The sequence below is a fragment of the Salmo salar genome, chromosome ssa04, assembly GCF_905237065.1.
Source record: "Salmo salar chromosome ssa04, Ssal_v3.1, whole genome shotgun sequence".
Lineage (NCBI taxonomy): Eukaryota > Metazoa > Chordata > Actinopteri > Salmoniformes > Salmonidae > Salmo > Salmo salar.
The window spans coordinates 82950446-82977329 of NC_059445.1; the positions used below are offsets into that span (position 1 = coordinate 82950446).

The 26884-nt window shown below is 42.2% G+C and overlaps 1 protein-coding gene across 1 annotated transcript; it reads left to right on the forward strand.

The window, feature by feature from the left end:
- Positions 1–2333: 2333 nt before the first annotated feature.
- Positions 2334–25631, forward strand: LOC106603975 (beta-glucuronidase). The gene is made up of 12 exons (XM_045717410.1): positions 2334–2634; positions 3696–3881; positions 5574–5755; positions 6842–6984; positions 7232–7419; positions 8580–8732; positions 9025–9203; positions 11060–11206; positions 18393–18477; positions 19136–19312; positions 20094–20229; positions 24519–25631. Exons 1-12 carry the CDS (start codon positions 2422–2424, stop codon positions 24680–24682), a joined length of 1953 nt encoding a protein of 650 aa, XP_045573366.1. The 5' UTR covers positions 2334–2421; the 3' UTR covers positions 24683–25631.
- Positions 25632–26884: the final 1253 nt, after the last annotated feature.

Genomic DNA, 26884 nt, shown 5'->3' on the forward strand with positions numbered 1-26884 from the left:
TGTCAAGGTGCTTTCAATTAAAAGACAGTTGATGTAGCCTATTGCTGCAGAGTATTTACTTGACAAGGGCCAAACCTCAGCCAACTGGGCAAAAAAAAATGGTGGAATCAATGTTGTTTCCACGTCATTTCAACAACAACAAAAAACGTGTGTGATGATGTCGAATCAACGTGGGAAAACTGGTTAGATGTGCAAAAAGTCATCAATGTAAAGGGAATTTTGTAAAATTTTTAAAAATTCACCCAACTTTTAACCTAAATCCAGGGGCATGGTGACATGTTTTGTTGATTTCATCTTCATTTCACGGTAGTTGATATCTCATCCAAAACTAGACATTGAACTGACATCTGTGCCCAGTCCGAGCCGTCGCTTTGTACCACACCGTCTGGCCCCTAGGCAAGCAGAGTATAAACGATTGCAACTGAATACTGCAGGACATGGTCTGGATCCCCCATACTCAACCAGAACGGGGTCAATACTACAAACAAAGTTGTGACTACAATATATATTTGCTTTTTAATTTGGTTGGGAGGGAGGGCTCAGTTTGGCTTCACCCCTGGTATCATATTCACCCCTGGTATCACACAATATATCTGTCCCATGCAAAAATGTGTAGAATTGAGGAAAATTTGATTTAAAATTGCTAAATGGGTGTGAACAGTTTGGGGTCGCATGAGTCGCGACTACGCCGATAAATGACAATATCCATCCGGACCTTGTGTAACAGTGTAGGTTCCGTAACTCTCTTCGCCCTAACCTGGGCTCGAACCAGGGACCCTCTGCACACATCAACAACTGACACCCCACGAAGCATCGTTACCCATCGCGCCACAAAAGCCGCGGCCCTTGCAGCGCAAGGGGAAACCCTACTTCAAGTCTCAGAGCGAGTGACGTCACTGATTGAAACGCTATTAGCGTGCACCACCGCTAACTAGCTAGCCATTTCACATCGGTTACACTCACTAACTAGGAAATGTGTGTCCGGACCTTCTCAAATAGTACTGAGTACCCCTGGTCTAGACAGTTACCTGAATTAGCTGGGGCTCATCCAAATGAAGTTCTTGGGCCGTGGTTCAGTTTGTTACGTTAGAGTAGCCTACACTCATCAAGTTTAGTGAAATCAGATCCATGATGTTTCCAATCCCAACAATGGCAGTGAACCCGTAGGCACAAATCATTAATATACACCTTTCTGCTTGGAGAGGTTTGCACGGTTTTTGCACACATACGTTTCTTGATCTTTATGAAAAAGCATGGCATCTCCTGTGTTAGGCTCCGCCTAGTGGCCAGAGACAAGCATTACAGTTTTGTTGGTGAATAGGAATTTTACAAAAACATTCTTCTTCCTGACAAATATTTGTGCATTAATGGGTAGAAAAATACAATGGGAAATAAATGACCAATCCATTTGAGATATCCAAACTGGTGGAGAGAGTGCTGGGAAGAGTGAAGGCTGTGAGGATCTGTCGTTCTGCCCCAGAACAAGGCAGTAAACCTCCTAAGCCGTCATTGAAAATAAGAATTTGTTCTTAACTGACTTGCCTAGTTAAATAAAGGTTAAATTGAAACAAAAAAGTGCAGTTAGGGTATATTAACTACAGAGTCCGAGCTTTTATCCCAATGCAGTGGGATCGTTGCAGAGCTTTTGGTCATGTAGGAAGTGTTTGCAGAAGAGAGAAGCCGAGATGTGGAAAAGTTCATATTATGTGTTATAAAAGTGATGAACATGTGACATGTTGCAATTACGGTGGGAACCATGAAGCCACGTCTTTCAAATGCCCGACAATGATGAAAGATAATTTGGCCAAAGTCAGGGCTGTACAGGACATTTCATATGCAGCAGCTGTTATTAAAGGGGTTGAGGGTTTGAATAGTGCACCTGAAGAGTCTATGGTAGTGGATAGGTCTAGGCTGCAGGGGTTGCCTTTCAACCAGCAGGATCCTTACATTTTAAAGATTAAGAAGGTGGATTGTATGGCTTTTATAGCTGTGGTAATTAATGGCACTGCCAAGGTGGAGAGAAGTTCCAGGAAGATATAAATCATAGTGATTGTGTTGGAGCGGTTCCCAGGGCTGAAAGATTTCTCAGCGAAGGACTTAAAGTGGAATATTGGCACAAGCCGTACCACCCTAGCAGGTCTGAGAAGGGAGATATGGAGAATTAAAAGAAGGAAGGAAGTGGGAGTTTTGTTAGTTTTGGCAATGTACTATTTTTTTATTGGGGTGGATTAATTTAGTTTCACTATTACTTATGGATTTATTTGTAATTTTGTTTTCAAACCATCCAGTTGGTGGCGGCAATACACCTTTATGGGTTGTAGTCCGCCATAAAAAACCCCACAGAACAAGACTTCCGTTAGAGCTGGTCATGTGACTAACTGCTGAAAGCTAAAGACGTGTGTTGTTAGCCAATGTGTGAAAATGGAGCCGTTTAGAAGGCTAGTAAAGTATTTAGTGTTGCTATCTGCGGTATGGGATGTCGCTCATGTTCAGCACGGTGGGATGCTGTTCCCCCGGGAGTCGTCGTCCCGTGAGATCAGAGAGCTGAACGGGCTGTGGGACTTCAGAGCCGACTTCTCACATAACAGGAACTTGGGCTTTGAACAGGCTTGGTATAAAAGTCCCCTTGCAGAGGTAAACATCAACAGCCATGTTTAATAAACTATATTAACTATGTCAAGTGGATAGTGTGTTAATAAACTATATTAACTATGTAAAGTGGATAGTGTGTTAATAAACTATATTAACTATGTAAAGAGGATAGTGTGTTAATAAACTATATTAACTATGTAAAGTGGATAGTGTGTTAATAAACTATATTAACTATGTAAAGTGGATAGTGTGTTAATAAACTATATTAACTATGTAAAGAGGATAGTGTGTTAATAAACTATATTAACTATGTAAAGTGGATAGTGTGTTAATAAACTATATTAACTATGTAAAGTGGATAGTGTGTTAATAAACTATATTAACTATGTAAAGTGGATAGTGTGTTAATAAACTATATTAACTATGTCAAGTGGATAGTGTGTTAATAAACTATATTAACTATGTAAAGTGGATAGTGTGTTAATAAACTATATTAACTATGTAAAGTGGATAGTGTGTTAATAAACTATATTAACTATGTAAAGTGGATAGTGTGTTAATAAACTATATTAACTATGTAAAGTGGATAGTGTGTTAATAAACTATATTAACTATGTAAAGTGGATAGTGTGTTAATAAACTATATTAACTATGTAAAGTGGATAGTGTGTTAATAAACTATATTAACTATGTCAAGTGGATAGTGTGTTATAAAATCGTCGCCAAAAGCATGTGGACTACCAGTCCTGTTTGTTCAGAATAGTTATCTGCCACTATAACTTTTAATGCTGGTCTGTTTGGGGAACTTTGATAGGCTTGTCTGCAAACAAAATTATTATCCAATCTGTAGTCTGCAAACAAAATGATTATCCAATCTCGTCTGCAAAAAAATTTTTTTTATCGGTAGTCTGTTGTAACTTCAAACCAACTAAAACTGTTTGTTTCGCCAAGTCTTTGCATGTATTTTACCTAATACTTTGTGTAAACTGTCTTGATGATAATTTAAGTAAAAAAGATTGTAAACATTTGTTCTTATTCATTCTTCCCTCTTCTCTTTCTCTCTCTCTCTCTCTCTCTCTCTCTCTTTTTATCCGTTTGTCTAGACCGGTCCGGTGATTGACATGCCAGTGCCTGCCAGCTACAACGACATCACCCAGGATCCACGGCTGAGGGATTTCATTGGCTGGGTGTGGTATGAGAGAGAGGTGTTGGTACCCTCACGCTGGGTGTCTGATGAGGGAACCAGAGTTGTGCTGAGGGTTGGGAGTGCACACTACTACTCAGTGGTCGTGAGTATTTCCAAAAAATCTTCTACCATTTGTTTTCAGCTCCAGTTGACTTTCTGTTTCACTTGTGTGACAACTCTAACTCCACAGCCTCCTCTTACATGAGTTCATCTGCAGTGTGTGTGTGTGTGTGTGTGTGTGTGTGTGTGTGTGTGTGTGTGTGTGTGTGTGTGTGTGTGTGTGTGTGTGTGTGTGTGTGTGTGTGTGTGTGTGTGTGTGTGTGTGTGTGGAGAGAGATAAAAGTCGGAAGTTTACATACACTTAGGTTGGAGTCATTAAAACTCGTTTTACAACCACTAACAAACTATATAGTTTTGGCAAGTCGGTTAAGACATCTACTTTGTGCATGACACAAGTCATTTTTCCAACAATTGTTTACAGACAGATTATTTCACTTATAATTCACTGTATCACAATTCCAGTGGGTCAGAAGTTTACATACACTAAGTTGACTGTGCCTTTAAACAGCTTGGAAAATTCCAGAAAATTATGTCATGGCTTTAGAAGCTTCTGATTGACTAAAATTATATCAATTAGCCTATTGGAGGGAAGGAAGGAGACGTGTTCTGTCTCCTAGAGATGAACGTACTTTGGTGTGAAAAGTGCAAATCAATCCCAGAAAAACAGCAAAGGACCTTGTGAAGATGCTGGAGGAAACAGGTACAAATGTATCTATATCCATAGGTAAACGAGTCCTATATCGACATAACTTGAAAGGCTGCTCAGCAAGGAAGAAGCCACTGCTCCAAAACCGCCATAAAAAAGTCAGACTACGGTTTGCAACTGCACATGGGGACAACGATCGTACTTTTTAGAGAAATGTCCTCTGGTCTGATGAAACAAAAATAGAACTGTTTGGCCATAATTACCATCGTTATGTTTGGAGGAAAAAGGGGGATGCTTGCAAGCCGAAGAACACCATCCCAACCGTGAAGCACGGGGGTGGCAGCATCATGTTGTGGGGGTGCTTTGCTGCAGGAGGGACTGGTGCACTTCACAAAATAGATGGCACATGAGGAAGGAAAATGTATGTGGATATTTTGAAGCAACAGCTCAAGACATCAGTAAGTTAAAGCTTGGTTGCAAATGGGTCTTCCAAATGGACAATGACCCCAAGCATTCTTCCAAAGTTGTGGCAAAATGGCTTAAGGACAACAAAGTTAAGGTATTGGAGTGGCCATCACAGAGCCCTGACCTCAATCCTATACAAAATTTGTGGGCAGAACTGAAAAAGCGTGTGCGTGCAAGGAGGCCTACAAACCTGACTCAGTTACACCAGCTCTGCCAGGAGGAATGGGCCAAAATTCACCCAACTTATTGTGGGAAGCTTGTGGAAGGCTACCCAAAACATTTGACCCAAGTTAAACAATTTAAAGGCAATGCTACTAAATACTAATTGAGTGAATGTAAACTTCTGACCCACTGGGAATGTGATGAAAGAAATAAAAGCTGAAATAAATAATTCTCTCTACTATTATTCTGACATTTCACATTCTTAAAATAAAGTGGTGATCCTAACTGACCTAAGACAGGGAATTTTTACTAGAATTAAATGTCAGGAATTGTGAAACTGAGTTTAAATGTATTTGGCTAAAGTGTATATATATAGCTTCTGACTTTAACTGTGTATGTCACTCTGGCTACAAAGGAATAACAGTCCTATATTTCTCACTCTCTTTTTCCATTCCCTGCCAGTGGGTGAATGGAATCAAAATGACAGAGCACGAGGGCGGCCATCTTCCCTTCGAGGCTGAGGTCGGTGATGTCCTCCGTAAGGATCCAGGTGTGGCCTGCAGGATCACCATAGCTGTCAACAACACCCTGACTCTCCAGACTCTGCCCCCAGGGACCATTCAACATATTGACGACCCCACCAGGTGAAGTGACGACCCCCACCGGATTTAACTTCATTTCAATGTAAAAGTGTTGCATAAAGATTTGTTGGCATTTTTATTGCTTTGAAATGTATAGGAATGAAGGATGTAGGTAATGTTGTCAGTCTGGTGTAGAAGGATTGTTCTACTCAGTTATATCACCAGCTGGGTGTTCTGTGTGGAAGGAGTTTGGAATATTTGTTTTATTTCCTGTGTACCTTTCCTCGTATCTTATTGCTTAATTAGAGGCATGACCGGTATGGGAGATCATTACAAGGGGATGTATTTATGTAGAAATGTCGATTTTTCTATCTTTCATGCTTTTTTAAAGCATTTTATTTAAGTTGGGAGGAATCTCACATTGGCAGACACTAATTTTAGATGTTCTGGAGACCAAACCTAGAACGGCTAAGGTTGAGGAAAGGTTGAGGCTAAGGTTGAGGCTAAGGTTGAGGCTAAGGTTGAGGCTAAGTAAGCAACAATGCATTTTCTGATGTTTTGAGGGGGGGTAGAAAAAATCTTGTTTCGGAATACAAATGTAAACATATATATTGTCTACAGGTATACTGCTGACTATGTTGTGTCTATATATATATATTGTCTACAGGTATACTGCTGACTATGTTGTGTCTATATATATTGTCTACAGGTATACTGCTAACTATGTTGTCTATATATATATATTGTCTACAGGTATACTGCTGACTATGTTGTCTATATATATATATATTGTCTACAGGTATACTGCTGACTATGTTGTGTCTATATATATATATTGTCTACAGGTATACTGCTAACTATGTTGTCTATATATATATATTGTCTACAGGTATACTGCTGACTATGTTGTCTATATATATATATTGTCTACAGGTATACTGCTGACTATGTTGTCTATATATATATATTGTCTACAGGTATACTGCTAACTATGTTGTCTATATATATATATTGTCTACAGGTATACTGCTAACTATGTTGTCTATATATATATATTGTCTACAGGTATACTGCTGACTATGTTGTCTATATATATATATTGTCTACAGGTATACTGCTGACTATGTTGTCTATATATATTGTCTACAGGTATCCTGCTAACTATGTTGTACAAAACACCAACTTTGACTTCTTCAACTATGCTGGTTTGCATCGTCCTGTTCTACTGTATACCACCCCTAAGGCGTATGTTGATGACATCACAGTGCTGACAACCTTTGCTGACAACATTGGTGAGTACAACAACAACAAAAGATTTTCTCATCCACTTGCTCGAGTGATAGTTTAGGTCTTTTCATTCCCCAGTTTATCCATACCCTGTTTACACTATCGTGACGACCAAAACCATACTGTGCTGACTTGGCTATTTCCTTATCACATTGTCCTTTTTCTGCATGATTCCAGTAACTATGGAATAGTGTGAAAAATGGCACTAGTGTACTAAGGTGTTGGTCTCTCCTGTTCTGCCCTTTGGTGTAGGGCTCATCAGTTACCAGGTGTCAGTGCTGGGCAGTCCCAACTCCACGCTGAAGGTGACCCTCTCGGACAAAGATGGCCACTCTGTGGCCTCCTCCACTGGACCGTCTGGGGTCCTCAAAGTGACGGACGTCAGCCTGTGGTGGCCGTATCTAATGCATGAGAGCCCAGGTTATCTGTATTCTATGGAGGTAAGTTGGGCTATGTTGTAAGTCTTAGATGATCCACTGTCTGTTCCTTTTTAGTGTTTGTTTTTAATGTAACTTTTTATCAAATGTACGTGAACTACCATGACATTTTAATTATACTGAACAAAAATATAAACGCAACATATAAAGTGTTGGTCCCATGTTTCATGAGCTGAAATAAAAGATCCCAGAAATTTTCCAGACCTACCAAAAATATTATTTCTTTCAAATGTTGTGCACAAATTTCTTTACATCCCAGTTAGTGAGCATTTCCTTTGCCAAGATAATCCATCCACCTGACAGGTGTGGCATATCAAGCAGCTGATTAAACAGCATGATCATTACACAGGTGCACCTTGTGCTGGGGACAATAAAAGGTCACTCTAAAATGTGCACTTTTGACACACAACACAATGCCACAGATGTCTGGAGAAAGCGTGCAATTGGCATGCTGACTACAGGAATGTCCACCTGAGCTGTTGCCAGAGAATGTTGATTTCTCTCTACCATAAGCCGCCATCATCGTTGTTTTAGAGAATTTGGCAACACGTCCAACCGGCCTCACAGCCGCAGACCATGTGTAACCACGCCAGCCCAGGACCTCCACATCCGGCTTCTCCACCTGCGGGATCGTCTGAGACCAGCCACCCGGACAGCTGATGAAACTGAGTATTTCAGTCTGTAATAAATCCCTTTTATGTGGGGGAACTTATTCTGATTGGCTGTTCCCGGCTCCCCGAGTAGGTGGGCCTATGCCCTCTCAGGCCCACCCATGGCTGCACCCCTGCCCAGTCATATACAATCCATAGATTGTTCAGTGTATATTATTTAGAGAAATAAAAGCACTTGCTAAATATTAACTGGTTTGTTCTCCCTTTTCCGTGTGATGCGTCAACGCTACCATGAACATCGCCTTAGTGTCACAACTCTGCATCACACCGTCCCTACTTCCTGTGTTAATGGAAAGACTCTGACTGGAACAATCCTCCTGGCTAGGGCCTGTTCATTACAGAATGTAATGCAACATTATAGAATGTTCACATAATCATATTTTCTAGTCCATATATTTCTATCTGTCGTGCAGATTTGTTATTGTCAGCTCTACTCTTTCCATTTCTATCTGCTACATTCTGAACATTCCACCTCATCTCAACTGTTTCCAGGTTCACATGACGACAGCTAGCGAGGGTTCTGTCTGTGAGGATGTTTATGCTCTGCCTGTGGGAATCCGCACTGTGCAGGTCACCAACACACAGTTCCTCATCAACAGCAAACCCTTCTATTTCCACGGAGTCAACAAACATGAGGATGCCGATGTGAGTACTGAGTATTACCGCTAGAGGACAGCAAAACACTGTCAGTTTTGTCTTGCGTGTACAACTGGTGTCCTGCAGTTGTTCAGTTGTATTCCATATTTGCAAAGATATAGAAGTAATAAATGTTGACGATGATTTAGAAGTTATCGGTTTCTCTGTTTTTTTTAACAGAAACTAATTTCAGTAGTTCTGTCGTGCATTTTAGAATTATTTAAAGGGCCAATGGAATTAGGTGTCTCTTAAGTCTATTAAATAGGTCTCTAACTGTTTCCCCCTGCGTTCTGTGTGTCAGATCAGAGGAAAGGGCTTCGACTGGCCCCTGATTGTGAAGGATTTTAACCTGTTGAAGTGGCTAGGGGCCAACTCGTTCAGGACCAGTCACTACCCATACGCTGAGGAGATCATGCAGATGGCTGACCGTCATGGCATTGTGGTCATTGACGAGTGTCCCGGGGTGGGCATCAAAGACATGTAAGTTAAATTGTATTTGTCACATGCGCCAAATACAACAGGTGTAGACCTTACTGTGAAATGCTTACTTACAAGCCCTTAACCAACAATGTAGTTCAAGAAATAAGAGTTGAGAAAATATTTACCAAAAAAAATCCCCGGATCAAGAAAATGACATGACAATAACGAGGCTATGTACAAGGGGTACCGAGTCAATGTGCGGGATTAGTCCTGGTCATTTGTAAAGTGACTATGCATAGATAATAAACAGCGAGTAGCAGCAGTGTTAAAACAGGGCTGGGGGGGGGTGTCCATTTGATTAATTGTTCAGCAGTCTTATGGCTTGGTTGTTCAGGTGCCTTTTGGTCCTAGACTTGGTGCTCCGGTACCGCTTGCCGTGCGGTAGCAGAGAGAACAGTCTATGACTTTGGTAACTGGAGTCTTTGACAATTTTTGTTGGGACTTCCTCTGACACCGCCTGGTATAGAGGTCCTGGATGGTAGGGAGCTTGGCCCCAGTGATGTACTGGGCCGTACGCACTACCCTCTGTAGCGCCTTACAGTCAGATACTGAGCAGTTTCCATACCAAGCGTGATGCAACCAGTCAGAATGCTCTCGATGGTGCAGCTGTAGAACTTTTTGAGGATCTGGGGACCCATGCCAAATCTTTTCAGTCTCCTGAGGGGGAAAAGGTGTTGTCGTGCCCTCTTCACAACTGTCTTGGTGTGTTTGGACCATGATAGTTTGTTGGTGATGTGGACACCAAGGAACTTGAAACGCTTGACCTGCTCCACTTCAGCCCCTTCGACGTTAATGTTTTCCTGTCGTCCACGATCAGCTCCTTTGTTTTGCTCACATTGAGGGAGCGGTTGTTGTCCTGGCACCACACGACCAGTTCTCATTGTTGTCGGTGATCAGGCCTACTACTTGTGTTGTCAGCAAACTTAAGGATGGTATTGGAGTCGTGCTTGGCCACGCAGTTGTGGGTGAAGTCCAGGATCCAGTTGCAGAGGGAGGTGTTTAGTCCCAGAGTCCTTAGCTTAGTGATGAGCTTCGTGGGCGCTATGGTGTTGAACGCTGAGCTGTAGTCGATGAACAGCATTCTCACATAGGTGTTCCTTTTGTCTAGGTGTGAAAGGGCAGTGTAGAGTACAATAGACATTGCGTCATCTGTGGATCTGTTGGGGCGGTATGCGAATTGCAGTGGGTCTAAGGTTTCCAGCATGATGGTGCTGATATGAGCCATGACCAGCCTTTCAAAGCAGCCTTTCCAAGCACTTCATGGCTACCGACGTGAGTGCTACGGGGCGGTAATCATTTAGGCAGGTTACATTCCAATTTTTTTTATATATATATATATTTTTGTCCCATTGCCATGTTGACAGTTTCTGTGACCTCTAAAGGGTCAATAGTTACACGTTCCCCAGGGGTATATTCATTCAGCCGATTTTTATTTAGAAAAACATTTCTTAAACGGAAGCAAATGGAACGAAACGGAGAGGGGCATACCTGAATTTGTCCAATTTGTCCAATTTTAAAAAACGCTTGTTTTGCCTCTGTTTGCTTCCATTTGGTTTGTAAACGGTTTCTGTAATGAATACACCCCTGGTGCAACATTTTTGAAGAGAACTTCAGGTGTTTTTCACACAGAACAGTGTGCCAGACATTTTTTAAAACACTTTTTTTAAGCTTGCTTGCATGTCTTTACCATTAACTCCTCAGTTGTTAATGGACGGTTATTGTTAAATTTATATACCACATAAAACGGAGCAATATTGTCAATGCTCAGCCATATACATCATGGATAGAATCTAGCGTCAGGTCTTCTGTGTCTCTGAGACAGCCATTAACCCTGTCCGCTCTCTCTTGTCCCCCAGCCGTAGTTTTGGTAACGCCTCCCTATCTCATCACCTGGTGGTTATGGACGAACTGGTGAGAAGGGACAAGAATCACGCCTCCGTGGTCATGTGGTCTGTAGCCAATGAGCCGGCCGCTGAGATGCCCCCTGCTGGATTATATTTCAAGTAAGAGAACGTTTAGCATTCATTCACTTTCCGTGAACGTGGGTCCTTGTTGTTTTTAAAATGCACATTCACGTTATGATGGAGTGATGTTGTAGTGAACAGATTGTCAGTTTAAAAAAAAAAAACTTACTTCCTCTTCTCGGTTCTCACATTAATGCGTCATTGGTGATGTCATAAAGGAAGGGAAATGGAGCAGTGATGGTGACCTCATAAAGGAAGGGAAATGGAGCAGTGATGGTGACCTCATAAAGGAAGGGAAACGGAACATTACAGTTTTTTTGTGGTTGCTTACACACTGGTTTCAGAATTTGGCTCATTGTGTCTCAACTCTATACACACACACACACACACACACACACACACACACACACACACACACACACACACACACACACACACACACACACACACACACAAGCCAAATAAGACACAACACTTCTATGTCAAAACACACTTCTATGTCAAAATGAAACTCTGCAATTAAAACCTAACAATCGTTTTTCAAAATGGCATTTTTGCAACAAAATAATACACACATGCACCATTTTTTTTTAAATTACTCTTTCATAGCAGCAACAACACACTGATGTACTTTATACAAAACACTGCTGTCTTTAGTACTTTGTATACCTTTTCAATTTTGTCATACAGGCTTCTGTGAAAGATTGTTCCAGTACAGTACATCTACTCACATTTCAATGAACACAAAAATAGAAAGACTTCAGAAACAAATATATACAGCTTATTTCTTTTTGCCATTGCAGGTTTTTACAACAACAAAAAAACACAAAGAAAAGTAGAATTACAGTAATCAATACTATGTTACTGTAAACTCATGGAAACAAAAAGAATTACAGTGCAATGATTAAAAATAATAGTATTGTAAGGGATGGGGTGGATGGTTTATGGATGCCGTCTTCTGATAGTGTCTGGCAACATCACCTCATCCACATCACAAGCAATGTCATCCCTGGCTGGGCAACGGGGAAAATATCGACCCTGGACTGACCCCATCTCAATGTCTCCGCATGCCTCTTCCATCGCTTGCAGAAGAGGCAGGCGGGCATGTGGTTGGCGGTCATACACTTTCCAACACCAAGACGAAAATAATTCCTCAATCGGATTGAGAAATGGGGAGTAAGGGGGCATGTATACAACTGTTAAGTTATTGTGGTTGGTGAACCAGTCCCTGACCAGAGCAGCCCGGTGGATACTAACATTATCCCAGATGACAACAAACCTGGGCTGCTCTGGTCCGTCCTGTACAGCTGCATTATGTAGTGCATCCAGAAGTAGGATTATGTGTGCAGTATTGTAGGGACCTAGGGTGCCATGGTGATGGAGAACTCCTTGCAGATTAATGGTGGCACACAAGGTGATATTTCCCCCCCGCGGCACTGCCCAGGGACATTCACAACAGCTCTTTGTCCTATAACGCTGCCCAGGGACATTCACAACAGCTCTTTGTCCTATAACGCTGCCCAGGGACATTCACAACAGCTCTTTGTCCTATAACGCTGCCCAGGGACATTCACAACAGCTCTTTGTCCTATAACGCTGCCCAGGGACATTCACAATGTTTCTTTGTCCTATAACGCTGCCCAGGGACATTCACAACAGCTCTTTGTCCTATAACGCTGCCCAGGGACATTCACAACAGCTCTTTGTCCTATAACGCTGCCCAGGGACATTCACAATGGCTCTTTGTCCTATAACGCTGCCCAGGGACATTCACAATGGCTCTTTGTCCTATAACGTTCCCCTGCGCTGCCCAGGGACATTCACAATGGCTCTTTGTCCTATAACGTTCCCCCACGCTGCCCAGGGACATTCACATGGCTCTTTGTCCTATAACGCTGCCCAGGGACATTCACAACAGCTCTTTGTCCTATAACGCTGCCCAGGGACATTCACAACAGCTCTTTGTCCTATAACGCTGCCCAGGGACATTCACAACAGCTCTTTGTCCTATAACGCTGCCCAGGGACATTCACATGGCTCTTTGTCCTATAACGCTGCCCAGGGACATTCACAACAGCTCTTTGTCCTATAACGTTGCCCAGGGACATTCACAACAGCTCTTTGTCCTATAACGCTGCCCAGGGACATTCACATGGCTCTTTGTCCTATAACGCTGCCCAGGGACATTCACATGGCTCTTTGTCCTATAACGCTGCCCAGGGACATTCACATGGCTCTTTGTCCTATAACGCTGCCCAGGGACATTCACATGGCTCTTTGTCCTATAACGCTGCCCAGGGACATTCACAACAGCTCTTTGTCCTATAACGTTGCCCAGGGACATTCACAACAGCTCTTTGTCCTATAACGCTGCCCAGGGACATTCACAACAGCTCTTTGTCCTATAACATTGCCCCACGCTGCCCAGGGACATTCACAACAGCTCTTTGTCCTATAACGCTGCCCAAGGACATTCACAACAGCTCTTTGTCCTATAACGTTGCCCAGGGACATTCACAACAGCTCTTTCTATAACGTTGCCCAGGGACATTCACAACAGCTCTTTGTCCTATAACGTTGCCCAGGGACATTCACAACAGCTCTTTGTCCTATAACGTTGCCCAGGGACATTCACAACAGCTCTTTGTCCTATAACGCTGCCCAGGGACATTCACAACAGCTCTTTGTCCTATAACGTTCCCCCACGCTGCCCAGGGACATTCACAACAGCTCTTTGTCCTATAACGCTGCCCAGGGACATTCACAACAGCTCTTTGTCCTATAACGTTGCCCAGGGACATTCACAACAGCTCTTTGTCCTATAACATGTCGGCCCCGACTCCTGGTTTTAGCTACATTGAATCCAGCTTTATCAATGAAAAGGAACTCGTGCAGCTGCATCAAAGTCCAGGACTTTAACAGAAGATGCGTACACTCTACTGTGAATATGGTGTAACTCAACACAGGACTACAATGTCTACATTTTCACACAAGGGTGGGGTTGGGTCAGACACATTCAGTCAAAACTACAGGCTACAGGCAAGGCAGGCGCTCCCCCCTGCCTAGGTCACATACTGCTTTGTCTGAATGTATCTATGCAGTGCCAATAGGACACAATCTACTGCCATTACAGTGTAGTACAGTGACTCTTACTTGCACATAGAGTCAAAGACCTTCGCTATGACTAACGCTGTTCCTCTGAAATTGAACTCTGTGTACAGCTGATTCATTGTAAGTTGGTGTTGACGCAAGATGTGGCAGAGTGTCGACATACTGACACGGTTGATTATTATGGAATGTTGTGTGATCTGTGATTCGCTCTCCTAGTTGATGTAGGCGAATCGTGGTGTTGTTTGCCAACACTAGATTGACAATGGCCAGTTCTGTAGAAAATGCAAGAATATGTCATTGGCCAGGTTATTTTCTTTACATACTGTACACAGTAACATCAACTGTATTACATGTACTTCACAACACTACCTATTTATGTTCTCTGAGGAGCATAGACCTGTTATTGTAGGACTACATTGTATTGTACTGTGATGCAGAATGATGTGCAACAATTACATAGGTACAGTCTAGTGTAGAAAGTTGAAGACATACCTGTTCTCCAGTCTAAATATTATGGATGCTACCGTGTAGCGAGCGACCGGCCTCATCGTCAGGACATGATTTATGACATGGTCCACCAAAGTGGCCTTAATGTTGTCGTAAATATGTCTCCGTCTATTGCCTGGTCCCCTCTGTTCTTGTCTTCGTCCTCCTTCTACTGCTCGCTTGCTCTCTCTCTCTCTCTCTCTCGCTGCTTGCAAAGTTCTCTCAAAAGAGGTGAGCTTACCTGAGGTCTATTTGTAGTGCGAAGGCTCAGACTAATTGGTGTTCAATCACTGTAGAAGTGTTTTTGTGTGTGAGGGGGGTGTGTTGCCAATTTCAGGTATGTTTTGCATTTTGAATAGAAGTGTTTTCCCAATGATTCCAAGAGATTTAATTCTTGAACGAAGTGTCTAATGTAAGAAACAGTGTGTAGTGTTGCAGAATTGCAAACCAAAGTGCAAAGCAGAAAATGTTTGTACTTTTGGTGCCTTTTTGTTTTAAGGCATGGTTACAAAAGTTTTCATGCTTTTGTCTAAGCATTCACTTTCAGTGTGTAACCAATCTGCAAAAACTGTAATGGTGACATCATAGAGGAAGGGAAACGGTGCATAACAGATTGTAGGTTGTGTTTTTATTGGAGGACTACCCAGCATTACTGATGTCATAGAGGAAGGGAAATGGAGTATAACAGATTTTTTGTTGTTGTTGACCTTTTTATTTAACTAGGCAAGTCAGTTAAGAACAAATTCTCATTTTCAATGACGGCCTAGGAACGGTGGGTTAACTGCCTTTTTCAGGGTCAGAGCGACAGGTTTTTACCTTGTCAGCTCAGGGATTCAATCTTGCAACCTTTTGGGTTACTAGTCCAACGCTCTAACCACTAGGCTACCTGCCGCCCTAAAGATTGTAGGCTGTGTTCTTATTGGGGAGGATTACCTAGCATTACTCAGTGCTGCTTGAGGGGTGGAACCGGGCAAGGCCTTAAAGGCTACAATTTCCAAGGTATTTCAAGCAGCTTTGGTATTTACTTTACATCTGTAAAACCCACGCATGTGAGTGGGTGTGTACTTTGAATGCTCATTCATCAGATGGGAGAGAAGTGAATGGGTTCGTCTGAGCATGTCCTGGTAGAATGGATTACTAGCATGTGGAATGCAGTCCGAGTACTACTGAACCCTGCCCTTCACAGAGCAGCTATAGGTGTCCTTACATCAGCTCAGGGCAGGGAGTGACAGACCGACAGGAAAACAGCAGGAATTTCCTCCATGAAGTTTCTTCAAGTTACAGTACTTGACAATGTGGTGTAGTCATAGTCAACAAAGACTGTCTGATACTGCGAGACTGAGTTTGTATCATAGTCAACAAAGACTGTCTGATACTGCGAGAATGAGTTTGTATCATAGTCAACAAAGACTGTCTGATACTGCGAGACTGAGTTTGTATCATAGTCAACAAAGACTGTCTGATACTGCGAGAATGAGTTTGTATCATAGTCAACAAAGACTGTCTGATACTGCGAGAATGAGTTTGTATCATAGTCAACAAAGACTGTCTGATACTGCGAGACTGAGTTTGTATCATAGTCAACAAAGACTGTCTGATACTGCGAGAATGAGTTTGTATCATAGTCAACAAAGACTGTCTGATACTGCGAGACTGAGTTTGTATCATAGTCAACAAAGACTGTCTGATACTGCGAGACTGAGTTTGTATCATAGTCAAAGACAGTCTGATACTGTGAGTAGGGGTCGACCGATTTATGATTTTTCAAGGACCAAAAAAAGTCGATACTGATTTAATCGGACGATTTTTATATATATATATATATATATTTATTTATTTATTTATTTATTTATTTATTTGTAATAATGACAATTACAACAATAATGAATGCACAATGAACACTTTATTTTTATTTTAACTTAATACAATACATCAATAAAATCAATTAACTCTCAAATAAATAATGAAACATGTTCAATTTGGTTTAAATAATGCAAAAACAAAGTGTTGCAGAAGAAAGTAAAAGTGCAATATGTGCCATGTAAGAAAGCTAAAGTTTAAGTTCCTTGCTCAGAACATGAGAACGTATGAAAGCTGGTGGTTCCTTTTAACATGAGTCTTCAATATTCCCAGTTAAGAAGTTTTAGGTTGTAGTTATAGGAATTATAGGACTATTTTTCTCTACACCATTTGTATTTCATATACCTTTGATTATTGGATGTTCTGATAGGTACTTTAGTATTGCCAGCCTAATCTCGGGAGTTGATACGCTTGAAGCATTGCGAAGAGCTGCTGGCAAACGCAGTAAAGTGCTGTTTGAATGAATGCTTACGAGCCTGCTGCTGCCTCCCACTGCTCAGTCAGACTGCTCTATCAAATCATAGACTTAATTATAATATAATAACACACAGAAATACGAGCCTTAGTTTCCAGATTTGACCATATTAATGACCTATCATCTTGAAAACAAAACGTTTATTCTTTCAGTGAAATACGGAACCGTTCTGTGTTTTATCTAACGGGTGGCATCCCTAAGTCTAAATATTGCTGTTACATTGCACAACCTTCAATGTGATGTCAATAGTCTGGCAAATTAGTTTGCAACGAGCCAGGCGGCCCAAACTGTTACATATACCCTGACTCTGCGTGCAACGAACGCAAGAGAAGTGTCCCAATTTCCCTAGTTTAATATTGCCTGCTAACATGAATTTATTTTAGCTAAATATGCAGGTTTAAAAATATATACTTCTGTGTATTGATTTTAAGAAAGGCATTGATGTTTATGGTTAGGTACAGTCGTGCAACGATTGTGCTTTTTTTCGCAAATGCGCTTTTGTTAAATCATCCCCCGTTTGGCGAAGTTGGCTGTCTTTGTTAGGAAGAAATAGTCTTCATACAGTTCGCAACGAGCCAGGCGGCCCAAACTGCTGCATATACCCTGACTCTGTTGCAAGAGGTGACACATTTTCCCCAGTTAAAATAAATTAATGTTAGCAGGCAATACTAACTAAATATGCAGGTTTAAAAATATATACTTGTGTATTGATTTTTAGAAAGGCGTTGATGTTTATGGTTAGGTACATTGGTTCCTAACCATAAACTTTTTTTTGCGAATGCTCTTGTTAAATCACCCGTTTGGAGAAGTAGGCTGTGATTCAATGATAAATTAACAGGCACCGCATCAATTATATGCAACGCAGGACAAGCTAGATAACTACACATGGTTGATGATATTACTAGTTTAACTAGTGATTATGTTAAGATTGTTTTTTATAAGATACGTTTAATGCTAGCTAGCAACTTACCTTGGCTCCTCGCTGCACTTGCATAACAGGTAGTAAGCCTGCCACGCAGTCTCCTCGTGGAGTGCAATGTAATTGGCCATGATCGGTGTCCAAAAATGCCGATTATGAAAACTTGAAATCGGCCCTAATTAATCGGCCATTCCGATTAATCGGTCGACCTGAGTTTGTATCATAGTCAACAAAGACGGCCTCACAGTATCAGACTTTCAGACTCACTTTCTTCTTCCAGGTCCTTTCTTCCTCACTAAGTCCATCTGTATCCCTACCCCATCTTGGAACAGGGAAACCATTGCTCTCTAAATGTTTTTGTTTGTCTTTTTCAGGACACTGATAGCTCATACCAAATCTCTGGATGTCACTCGACCGGTCACGTTTATCACCTCCAGTAACTTTGCCAGGGACAAGGGGGTGAGACTTCACTGTGTTTCTCTTGTTTATGATGGATTATTCACAGAACTATTTCTTTCTCAATTTGCTCGTCCTCGATTCCTCGCATCCTCTCCTCCCTTCTCCAAACTTATTGAAAGAGGTCAGAGGGGGAATTGTGGCCCTCTTCCAATACGTTTTCAGAGTAGAGAATCTGAGGAATCAAGGAAAGACTAACTGAAAAAGAGCCTGGCTTGTTGCCAAAATATATAGTAATTTATTTTGAAGGCATACCTATGCCCTGACTCAATCATCCTGGCTGAGGTCTGACTCTGCAGCCACAGTGACTCCCTGCTGCAGATAACTCTATAAGAGGAATGTTTTTACTGAATGTCTGTTCCACTCAGACTTACCGGGCATAGTTTATCAGTGACTCAACTAAGCACAGTTAAAACTGTAACATTTCATACATTACTATGGCAATTCAATGCCAATATATATATATATATATATAAACAAGGACCGCAACACTGAACCAGTAGTTCTATTTCTTCTCACATTGAAAACCGTCTATACATAGGCGCCATTTAATTATGACCGTAACGTCCATACATTTACAATGGCAATTCAATGCCAATGAAATTGTGTTGAACACAGTAACACTGCTCTTCTCCCCCCACCCCCCCACCCCCCACACAAGGCTCCCTATGTGGATGTGATCTGTGTGAACAGTTACTTCTCCTGGTACAGTGACCCAGGTCACCTGGAGGTCATCCCCTTCCAGCTCAACACCCAGTTTGAGAACTGGTACGGGAAGTACCAGAAACCCATCATCCAGAGTGAATACGGAGCCGACGTGGTTCCAGGACTGCACACGGTGAGTGTTGCTCTAACAGGACTGCACACGGTGAGTGTTGCTCTAACAGGACTGCACACGGTGAGTGTTGCTCTAACAGGACTGCACACGGTGAGTGTTGCTCTAACAGGACTGCACACGGTGAGTGTTGCTCTAACAGGACTGCACACGGTGAGTGTTGTTCTAACAGGACTGCACACGGTGAGTGTTGTTCTAACAGGACTGCACACGGTGAGTGTTGCTCTAACAGGACTGCACACGGTGAGTGTTGCTCTAACAGGACTGCACACGGTGAGTGTTGTTCTAACAGGGCTGCACACGGTGAGTGTTGCTCTAACAGGACTGCACACGGTGAGTGTTGCTCTAACAGGACTGCACACGGTGAGCGTTGTTCTAACAGGGCTGCACACGGTGAGTGTTGCTCTAACAGGACTGCACACGGTGAGTGTTGCTCTAACAGGACTGCACACGGTGAGCGTTGTTCTAACAGGACTCCACACGGTGAGTGTTGTTCTACAGTCCATGTCATGTTCTCCACAGGACAGAAACAGACATATTTTTAAAATAACATAAGGTATTGTCAAAAGCAAACAGACACGTGCTTGTTAAGATTTCAACGTCTCTCTTTGAGGCGAACAATAGTCTGGATTCCATTTTGTCAAATGTGTTTGAACAAAGACCTCTCTGTCAAGCACCTACCCTAGGCTTGAACACTGGTTGAAACCAATGCATTGAAAGTTAAGTGGTTGAGCTTGAGTGATCAATGGAAATAAACGTTTTTTTTTTGGTTTTTTTTTTACAGGATCCTCCCATGATGTTCACTGAGGAATACCAGAAAATTGTGTTAAAAAACTACCATGATGTGTTTGACCAGAAGAGGAAGGAGTATGTCATTGGAGAGCTCATCTGGAACTTTGCTGACTTCATGACTGCACAAAGTAAGTAGGAATTCTTAAAAACCTGTAGGACTGGAATAGATTGAAAGTGTCGTTATGACAGCCATTTTTGTAAAAACCTACCATTTGAAGCTGGTTGTCATGCCTTTGCTTGTTTAGCTAATATTGACTTTCTCTTTACTCGGGGGGGGGCTCGATTCAATCCGTATCGCAGACGTTCAGCGCTATAGCGTGATTTTTAAATTGAAAGGCAATGTTCCAGTGTTGAGAGACTGAATTCATGGTAAACTGCAGACAGTATGTCGGCTCAACCGGAAATTACCTTTTTTAAATTTCAACCGTATCATTGCGATGAACTTCCACCATATGGATTGAATGGAGCCTAGAGTAAGGGGAAAGACGGCAGTAGTAGGAGTTAGTGGTGGGGCGGCGGGGTAGGAGTTAGTGGTGTGGGGTAGGAGATAGTGTTGTGGGGTAGGAGATGGTGGTGTGGGGTAGGAGATAGTGGTGGGGTAGGAGTTAGTGGTGGGGTAGGAGATAGTGGGGTAGGGGTTAGTGGTAGGGGTTAGTGGTGTGGGGTAGGGGTTAGTGGTGTGGGGTAGGGGGTAGTGGGGCGACGGGGTATGACTTGGTGGGGTGGCGGGGTATGAGTTAGTGGCGGGGTAGTAGTTAGTGGCGGGGTGGCGGGGTAGTAGTTAGTGGCGGGGTGGCGGGGTAGGAGTTAGTGGTGGGGCGGCGGGGCAGGAGTTAGTGGTGGGGCGGCGGGGCAGGAGTTAGTGGTGGGGTGGCGGGGTAGGAGTTAGTGGTGGGGTGGCGGGGTAGGACTTAGTGGTGGGGTGGCGGGGTAGGAGTTGAAACTAGGCCAGTTCTTGAAAAGATGCTGATAGTGATGTGAATTATATTTAAAGCTCCCAGTGTTTGGTAAGCTCTGAGTCAGCAGGAATGGGTGTGGCACACAAGGAGGGGTTTACACCAGGGATCATCAACTTTATTCAGCCGCGGGCCGATTTCCTTCTTCAGCGGATGGTCAGGGGGTCCGGAACATGATTAAAAAATCATTTGTAGACTCTAAATTGACCGCAAGAAGCCCAAACATTTTGACTAAAATATAATAATTTCATACCTTGCTTACATTTTGTATATGATCACATCTCTCTACCATGCGTGGGAATACTTCAGAACAGATTTCTAAAATTAAAGTCACTTGGAGCTGATTTGCTGATGTTTTTACTAAGGCCGGGATGATACCAGTACCGCAATACTCGTTAGTATCGTGGCCAGGAAACAAAACACGAAATAAAATATGAATCGAAACACGAAGCCGATTTTTTTTTTTTTCAGTTCTTCTTTAAGGAAAACAGCCCTAATGTTGGAAACAGACATCATTATTTACATTTTAGTCATTTAGCAGACGCTCTTATCCAGAGCGACTTACAGTAGTGAATGCATACATTTCATGCATTTCTTTTTATTTTATTTATTTATTTATTTATTTATTTTGTACTGCCCCCCCCCCGTGGGAATCGAACCCACGTGATGTCCCATTATGATGTCATCCATAGTCACATGTATTTATTTTCCAAGCTATAGCACACAGTATTTTACATACAGCAGGGTTTTAAAGGTCGGACTTGGGTTTGCTTCGTGTTTTAATATTCGCCACGGGGAAAAAACATTGCAATACTTGTATCGTCCTGGCCCTAGTTTTTAGTATTTTATGTCCCAAAAATGTAATAAGGAATTTTAACAAATTCCAAATGCAAGCTTCATAAGTAAGTGATAAATTTCAAGCCATTTTAACGTACTAAAAGACCTGTAAGGCCTATGCTAGTAATTGTTGATTGATGCCCCATTTACCTCGTGAGTTTGCAAAGTAAAGTTCATATTCTTGATAAACCAAACAAATTTTTTTGGGAGCTGCATATTTATTTATGGAAATCCTCTCTCCTTACAATTTGGTGTTTGTTCAGCACCCAAGCCAATAGCTGTACAGCAAATCAACAATCTGTTCGCTAGCTCAGTGGTTTTCAAACTGTTTGACCTGCGGGAAAAGGGAAGAAGCTTGCAACACAAAGCTGCCCAAATGGAACCTGTCATTACAGCCATAAACGGCAATGCATTTTCAAAACTTAAGATACAGAAATAAATTGTTTTACACCTGCATTATTTTTATATTTTTGTTGTTGCTGAAAGTCATTCATGTTAGCAGCCAATATCACTTCTCTGGAGTCCAGAGCAAGCAGAATCACACGGCCTGCATCTATGCAGTGGAGGTTGCAGGATCAGATGGACAGCATGGTCTGTCTGCACATTATCACTTTGGACAGCCTGGTCTCGTAGACTAGATGTAACGGTACGGAACACTCAAATTAGTATGGTCAGTGGTGTAAAGTACTTAAGTAGTACTTTAAAGTATTTTTACTTAAGTAGTTTTTTGGGGGTAATCTGTACTTTACTTTTATATTTTTGCTTACTTTTTGCTTTACTACTTTTTACTCCATACATTTCCCCTGACACCCAAAAGTACTCGTTACATTTTGAATGCTTAGCAGGACAGGAAAATGGTCCAATTTACACACGTATCAAGAGAACATCCCTGCTCTACTGTACCCTACTGCCTCTGAGCTGGAGGACTCACTAAACACAAATGCTTTGTTTGTAGATTATGTCTGCGTGTTGGAGTGTGCCCCTGGCTATCCATAAATTTAAGAAAAACAAAAACTCTGCCATCTGGTTTGGCAATTTGAAATTCTGTACTTTTTACTTTTGATACATAAGTATATTTAAAACAAAATACTTAGACTTTTACTCAAGTAGTATTTTACTGGGTGACTTTCACTTTTACTTGAGTCATTTTCTATTAAGCTGTCTTTACTTTTACTTAAGTATGACAGTTGGGTACTTTTCCCACCTTCATGAAACTACTTAGCCTACATTTTGAATGCCACCGCAGAAGCTTCAAGGCATCTTTCCAATTAAGTAGCCTAGTTTTGTTTGGTTACCTCTTCCAATGCATTGTGGGAAAGTGTGCATCGAATTCTACTAGATGAAGTTCCCGAAATGAGGAACATCCTGATATTTTATTAAACCATACTGGATTTTTGAAATGTTGAATACTATTATAAACATTCTATTTTCGCATACTGAGAATGCGTCACATGCGCCAAATACAACAGTTGTAGACCTTACAGTGAAATGCTTACTTACAAGCCCTTAACCATAACACTGCAGTTTTACATTAGTGCCTTGTTGCAAACAGGATGCATGTTCTGGATATTTGTATTCTGTACAGGCTTCCTTCTTTTCACTCTGGCATTTAGGTTAGTATTGTGGAGTAACTACAATGTAGATCCATCCTCAGTTTTCTCCTATCACAGCCATTGAACTCTATTTTAAAGTCAATGGTGACATTCCTGAGCGGTTTCCTTCCTCTCTGGCAACTGAGTTAGGAAGGACACCTGTATCTTTGTAGTGACTGGGATTATTGATACACCATCTAAAGTGTAATTAATAACTTCACCATGCGCAAAGGGATGTTTAATGGGTTTTTTAATCTACCAATAGGTGCGTTGGAAAACCTTCCTGGTCACTGTGGTTGAATCTGTTTTTTTGAAATTCACTGCTCGACTAAGTGACGTTACAGATAATTGTATCTGTGGGGTACAGAGATGAGTCAATGCAACTTATTATGTTACTTGTTAAGCACAGTTTTACTCCTGAACTTATTTCAGCTTGCAATTACAAAGGGGTTAAATACTTTTATTGACTCAAGATATGTCAGCTTTTCATTTTTCATTAATTTTGAGAGAGAAAATGAAAAACATAATTCCGCTTTGACATTTTGGTGTATTATGTGTGGGCCAGTGACGTCGAATCTCAATGTAATCCATTTTAAGTGCAGGCTGTAACACAACAATGTGGACAAAGGAGTGTGAATACTTTCTGAAGGCAGTGTGTGCTCCAGTCAGACTACTCCAGTCATGTGACTCGAGTGAGTCTACACCTCTGGAATTTGGTGTTGAATTTGTCGATAGTTCCCTGTTTGCTTCCCGGGGTGGCAGGTAGTCTAGTGGTTAGAGTGTTGGACCATTAACCGAAAGGTTGCTAGATCGAATCCCCGAGCTGACAAGGTAAAAATCTGTCGTTCTGCCCCTGAACAAGGCAGTTAACCCACTGTTCCTAGGCTGTCATTATAAATAAGAATTTGTTCTTAACTGACTTGCCTAGTTAAATAAAACCTTGTATTCTGTACAGATCTATAGTTTTTATCTATACTTTGACTGCTGAAACAAGCACTCAGGGAAATTAACCTTTTATCTCTCTCTCTGCAGCGGTGACCCGCGTGGTGGGCAACAAGAAGGGAATCTTCAGCCGGCAGAGGCAGCCCAAAGCTGGGGCCTTCCTCCTGAGGGAGAGGTACTGGAGGCTGGCCAATGAGACGGGCCTGCTGCCCACCTGGTCCAGGTACCCCTGCTACCTGGCTACGTACCCCTGACTCCACCTGGGTCCTATTCATTAGCGCAGAACCTGGCTACGTACCCCTGACCACACCTGGGTCCTATTCATTAGCGCAGAACCCTACACATTGTAACAAAACATTTCGAAACCTTTTGCAACCGAAAACAAAAACAATCATTTCTTATTTGACGAGTCCAGGTAGTCCTCCTCTGTTTTTGTTCCGTTTGGTGTCTTAACACCAACCTGTATGGAGCAGACTGCTTGACGACTAGAAACGCTATGAAGACCACAGCACGTAATTACCAGAACCAACTGGATCAATGGCTGCATTTACACAAGCAGCTCAATTCTGATATTTGTTTCACTAATTGGACAAATGACCAATCGGATCTGATTTAGTGGAAGAATGATCAGAATTGGTGTGCCTGTGTAAACGCAGCTATTCCTGTGCGACCCTCTGCTCAGACGTCGCTGACGCCTGGGTAGGTGTTTTACCTATCCGTTAACCACATGTGTTATAGCAATCTGTCAGTCAATGGGTGGATTTGATTATGCTGAGCTGCAGGACAACGGTCTATGGCTCGTGACGTGAACGGTCAAAAGCAGTAAGAGAGTCCTTCTCAAATCAAGCAGTAATCTGCGCTGCTCGGTCACGTTAGTTTTCATTCAGAAGGCAGATAGTGTTTTTATCAAAAGCAATCACTTTTGCATGTGAAAACACAGAATCCTACTCATTACTCCCATGTCCTTAACCGGTTCCAAAACAAATGCAATCAACTATCACCCGGTGCAAAACACGCCTACCCGGGCCAGATTAATCAAATGCCCTCATTTGAGACAGTCGATGACTTGGCATACAACCATTGGTTACAACGTCTGTCTTGCCTTTTTTTTGTAATTCAGGGATCAACCAGTTATATACATGAATGTGAATCATGATGCTGTTCAGTGTAAATAAATGGGAATGTGATGTATGAAAGAAAGAATATGCTTTTCTTTTTTTTTTTACTCGTCTTTTTATTTGTATTCATCTTAGGACTTTATTCAGTCTGAATCGCTGAATCAGATTGTGTGATAGAAATGTAAAGGACATATGCAGCGTTTACCGCGGACGTACAGTCCGTTCAGAAACTATTCAGACCCCGTGACTTTTTCCACATTTTGTTATGTTACAGCCTGATTCACACTACCCTGTAATGACAAAGCAAAAAAAAAACGTTTTTTTGAAAACTTTTGTTCAAGCATCTTCTTGGGTAAGACTCGAGGCTGTAATCCGCTCACCCACAAGCTTTGGCAGACGTATTTGGGGAGTTTCGGCCATTCTTCTCTGCAGATCCTCTCAAGCTCTGTCAGGTTGGATTGGGAGATCCTTGATGAAGAGATCCTTGCACAGCTTCACAGCTGTTTTCAGGTCTCTCCAGAGTTGTTCGATTTGGTTCAAGTCTGGGCTCTGGCTGGGCCTCTCAAGGACATTGAGACTTGTCCCGAAGCCACTCCCGCGTTGTCTTGGCTGTGTGCTTAGGGTCGTTGTCCTGTTGGAAGGTGAACCTTCGTCCCAGTCTGAGTTCCTGAGTGCTCTGGAGCAGGTTTTCATCAAGGATCTACTTTGCTCCATTCATCGTTGCCTCAATCCTGACTAGTCTCCCAGTCCCTGAAAAACATCCCCAGTTTAGTATGCCAGATATTGGGGGGGGTTATGGAGTTCAGTATGCCAGATATTGCGGGGGGGGTTATGGAGTTCAGTATGCCAGATATTGGGGGGGGGTTATGGAGTTCAGTATGCCAGATATTGGGGGGGGTTATGGAGTTCAGTATGCCAGATATTGGGGGAGGGGGGGGTTATGGAGTTCAGTATGCCAGATATTGGGGGGGGGTTTAATGGAGTTCAATTACCAGATATTGGGGGGGGTTATGGAGTTCAGTATGCCAGATATTGGGGGGGGTTATGGAGTTCAGTATGCCAGATATTGGGGGGGTTATGGAGTTCAGTATGCCAGATATTGGGGGGGTTATGGAGTTCAGTATGCCAGATATTGGGGGGTTATGGAGTTCAGTATGCCAGATATTGGGGGGGTTATGGAGTTCAGTATGCCAGATATTGGGGGGGGGGGGGGGTTATGGAGTTCAGTATGCCAGATATTGGGGGGGGTTATGGAGTTCAGTATGCCAGATATTGGGCGCTACCTTGTCACCAATCAGTCTTTGTTTTCCGGAACATTCCATTCATTCTGCCTGAGGC

Excerpts from the sequence above, each read along its gene's own strand:
- LOC106603975 (XM_045717410.1), top strand. The coding sequence starts at position 2,422 with ATGGAGCCGTTTAGAAGGCTAGTAAAGTATTTAGTGTTGCTATCTGCG. Across the intron at positions 8,733-9,024 it reads ACAAACATGAGGATGCCGAT|ATCAGAGGAAAGGGCTTCGA; the intron begins GTGAGTACTGAG and ends TCTGTGTGTCAG. Across the intron at positions 11,207-18,392 it reads CCTGCTGGATTATATTTCAA|GACACTGATAGCTCATACCA; the intron begins GTAAGAGAACGT and ends TGTCTTTTTCAG.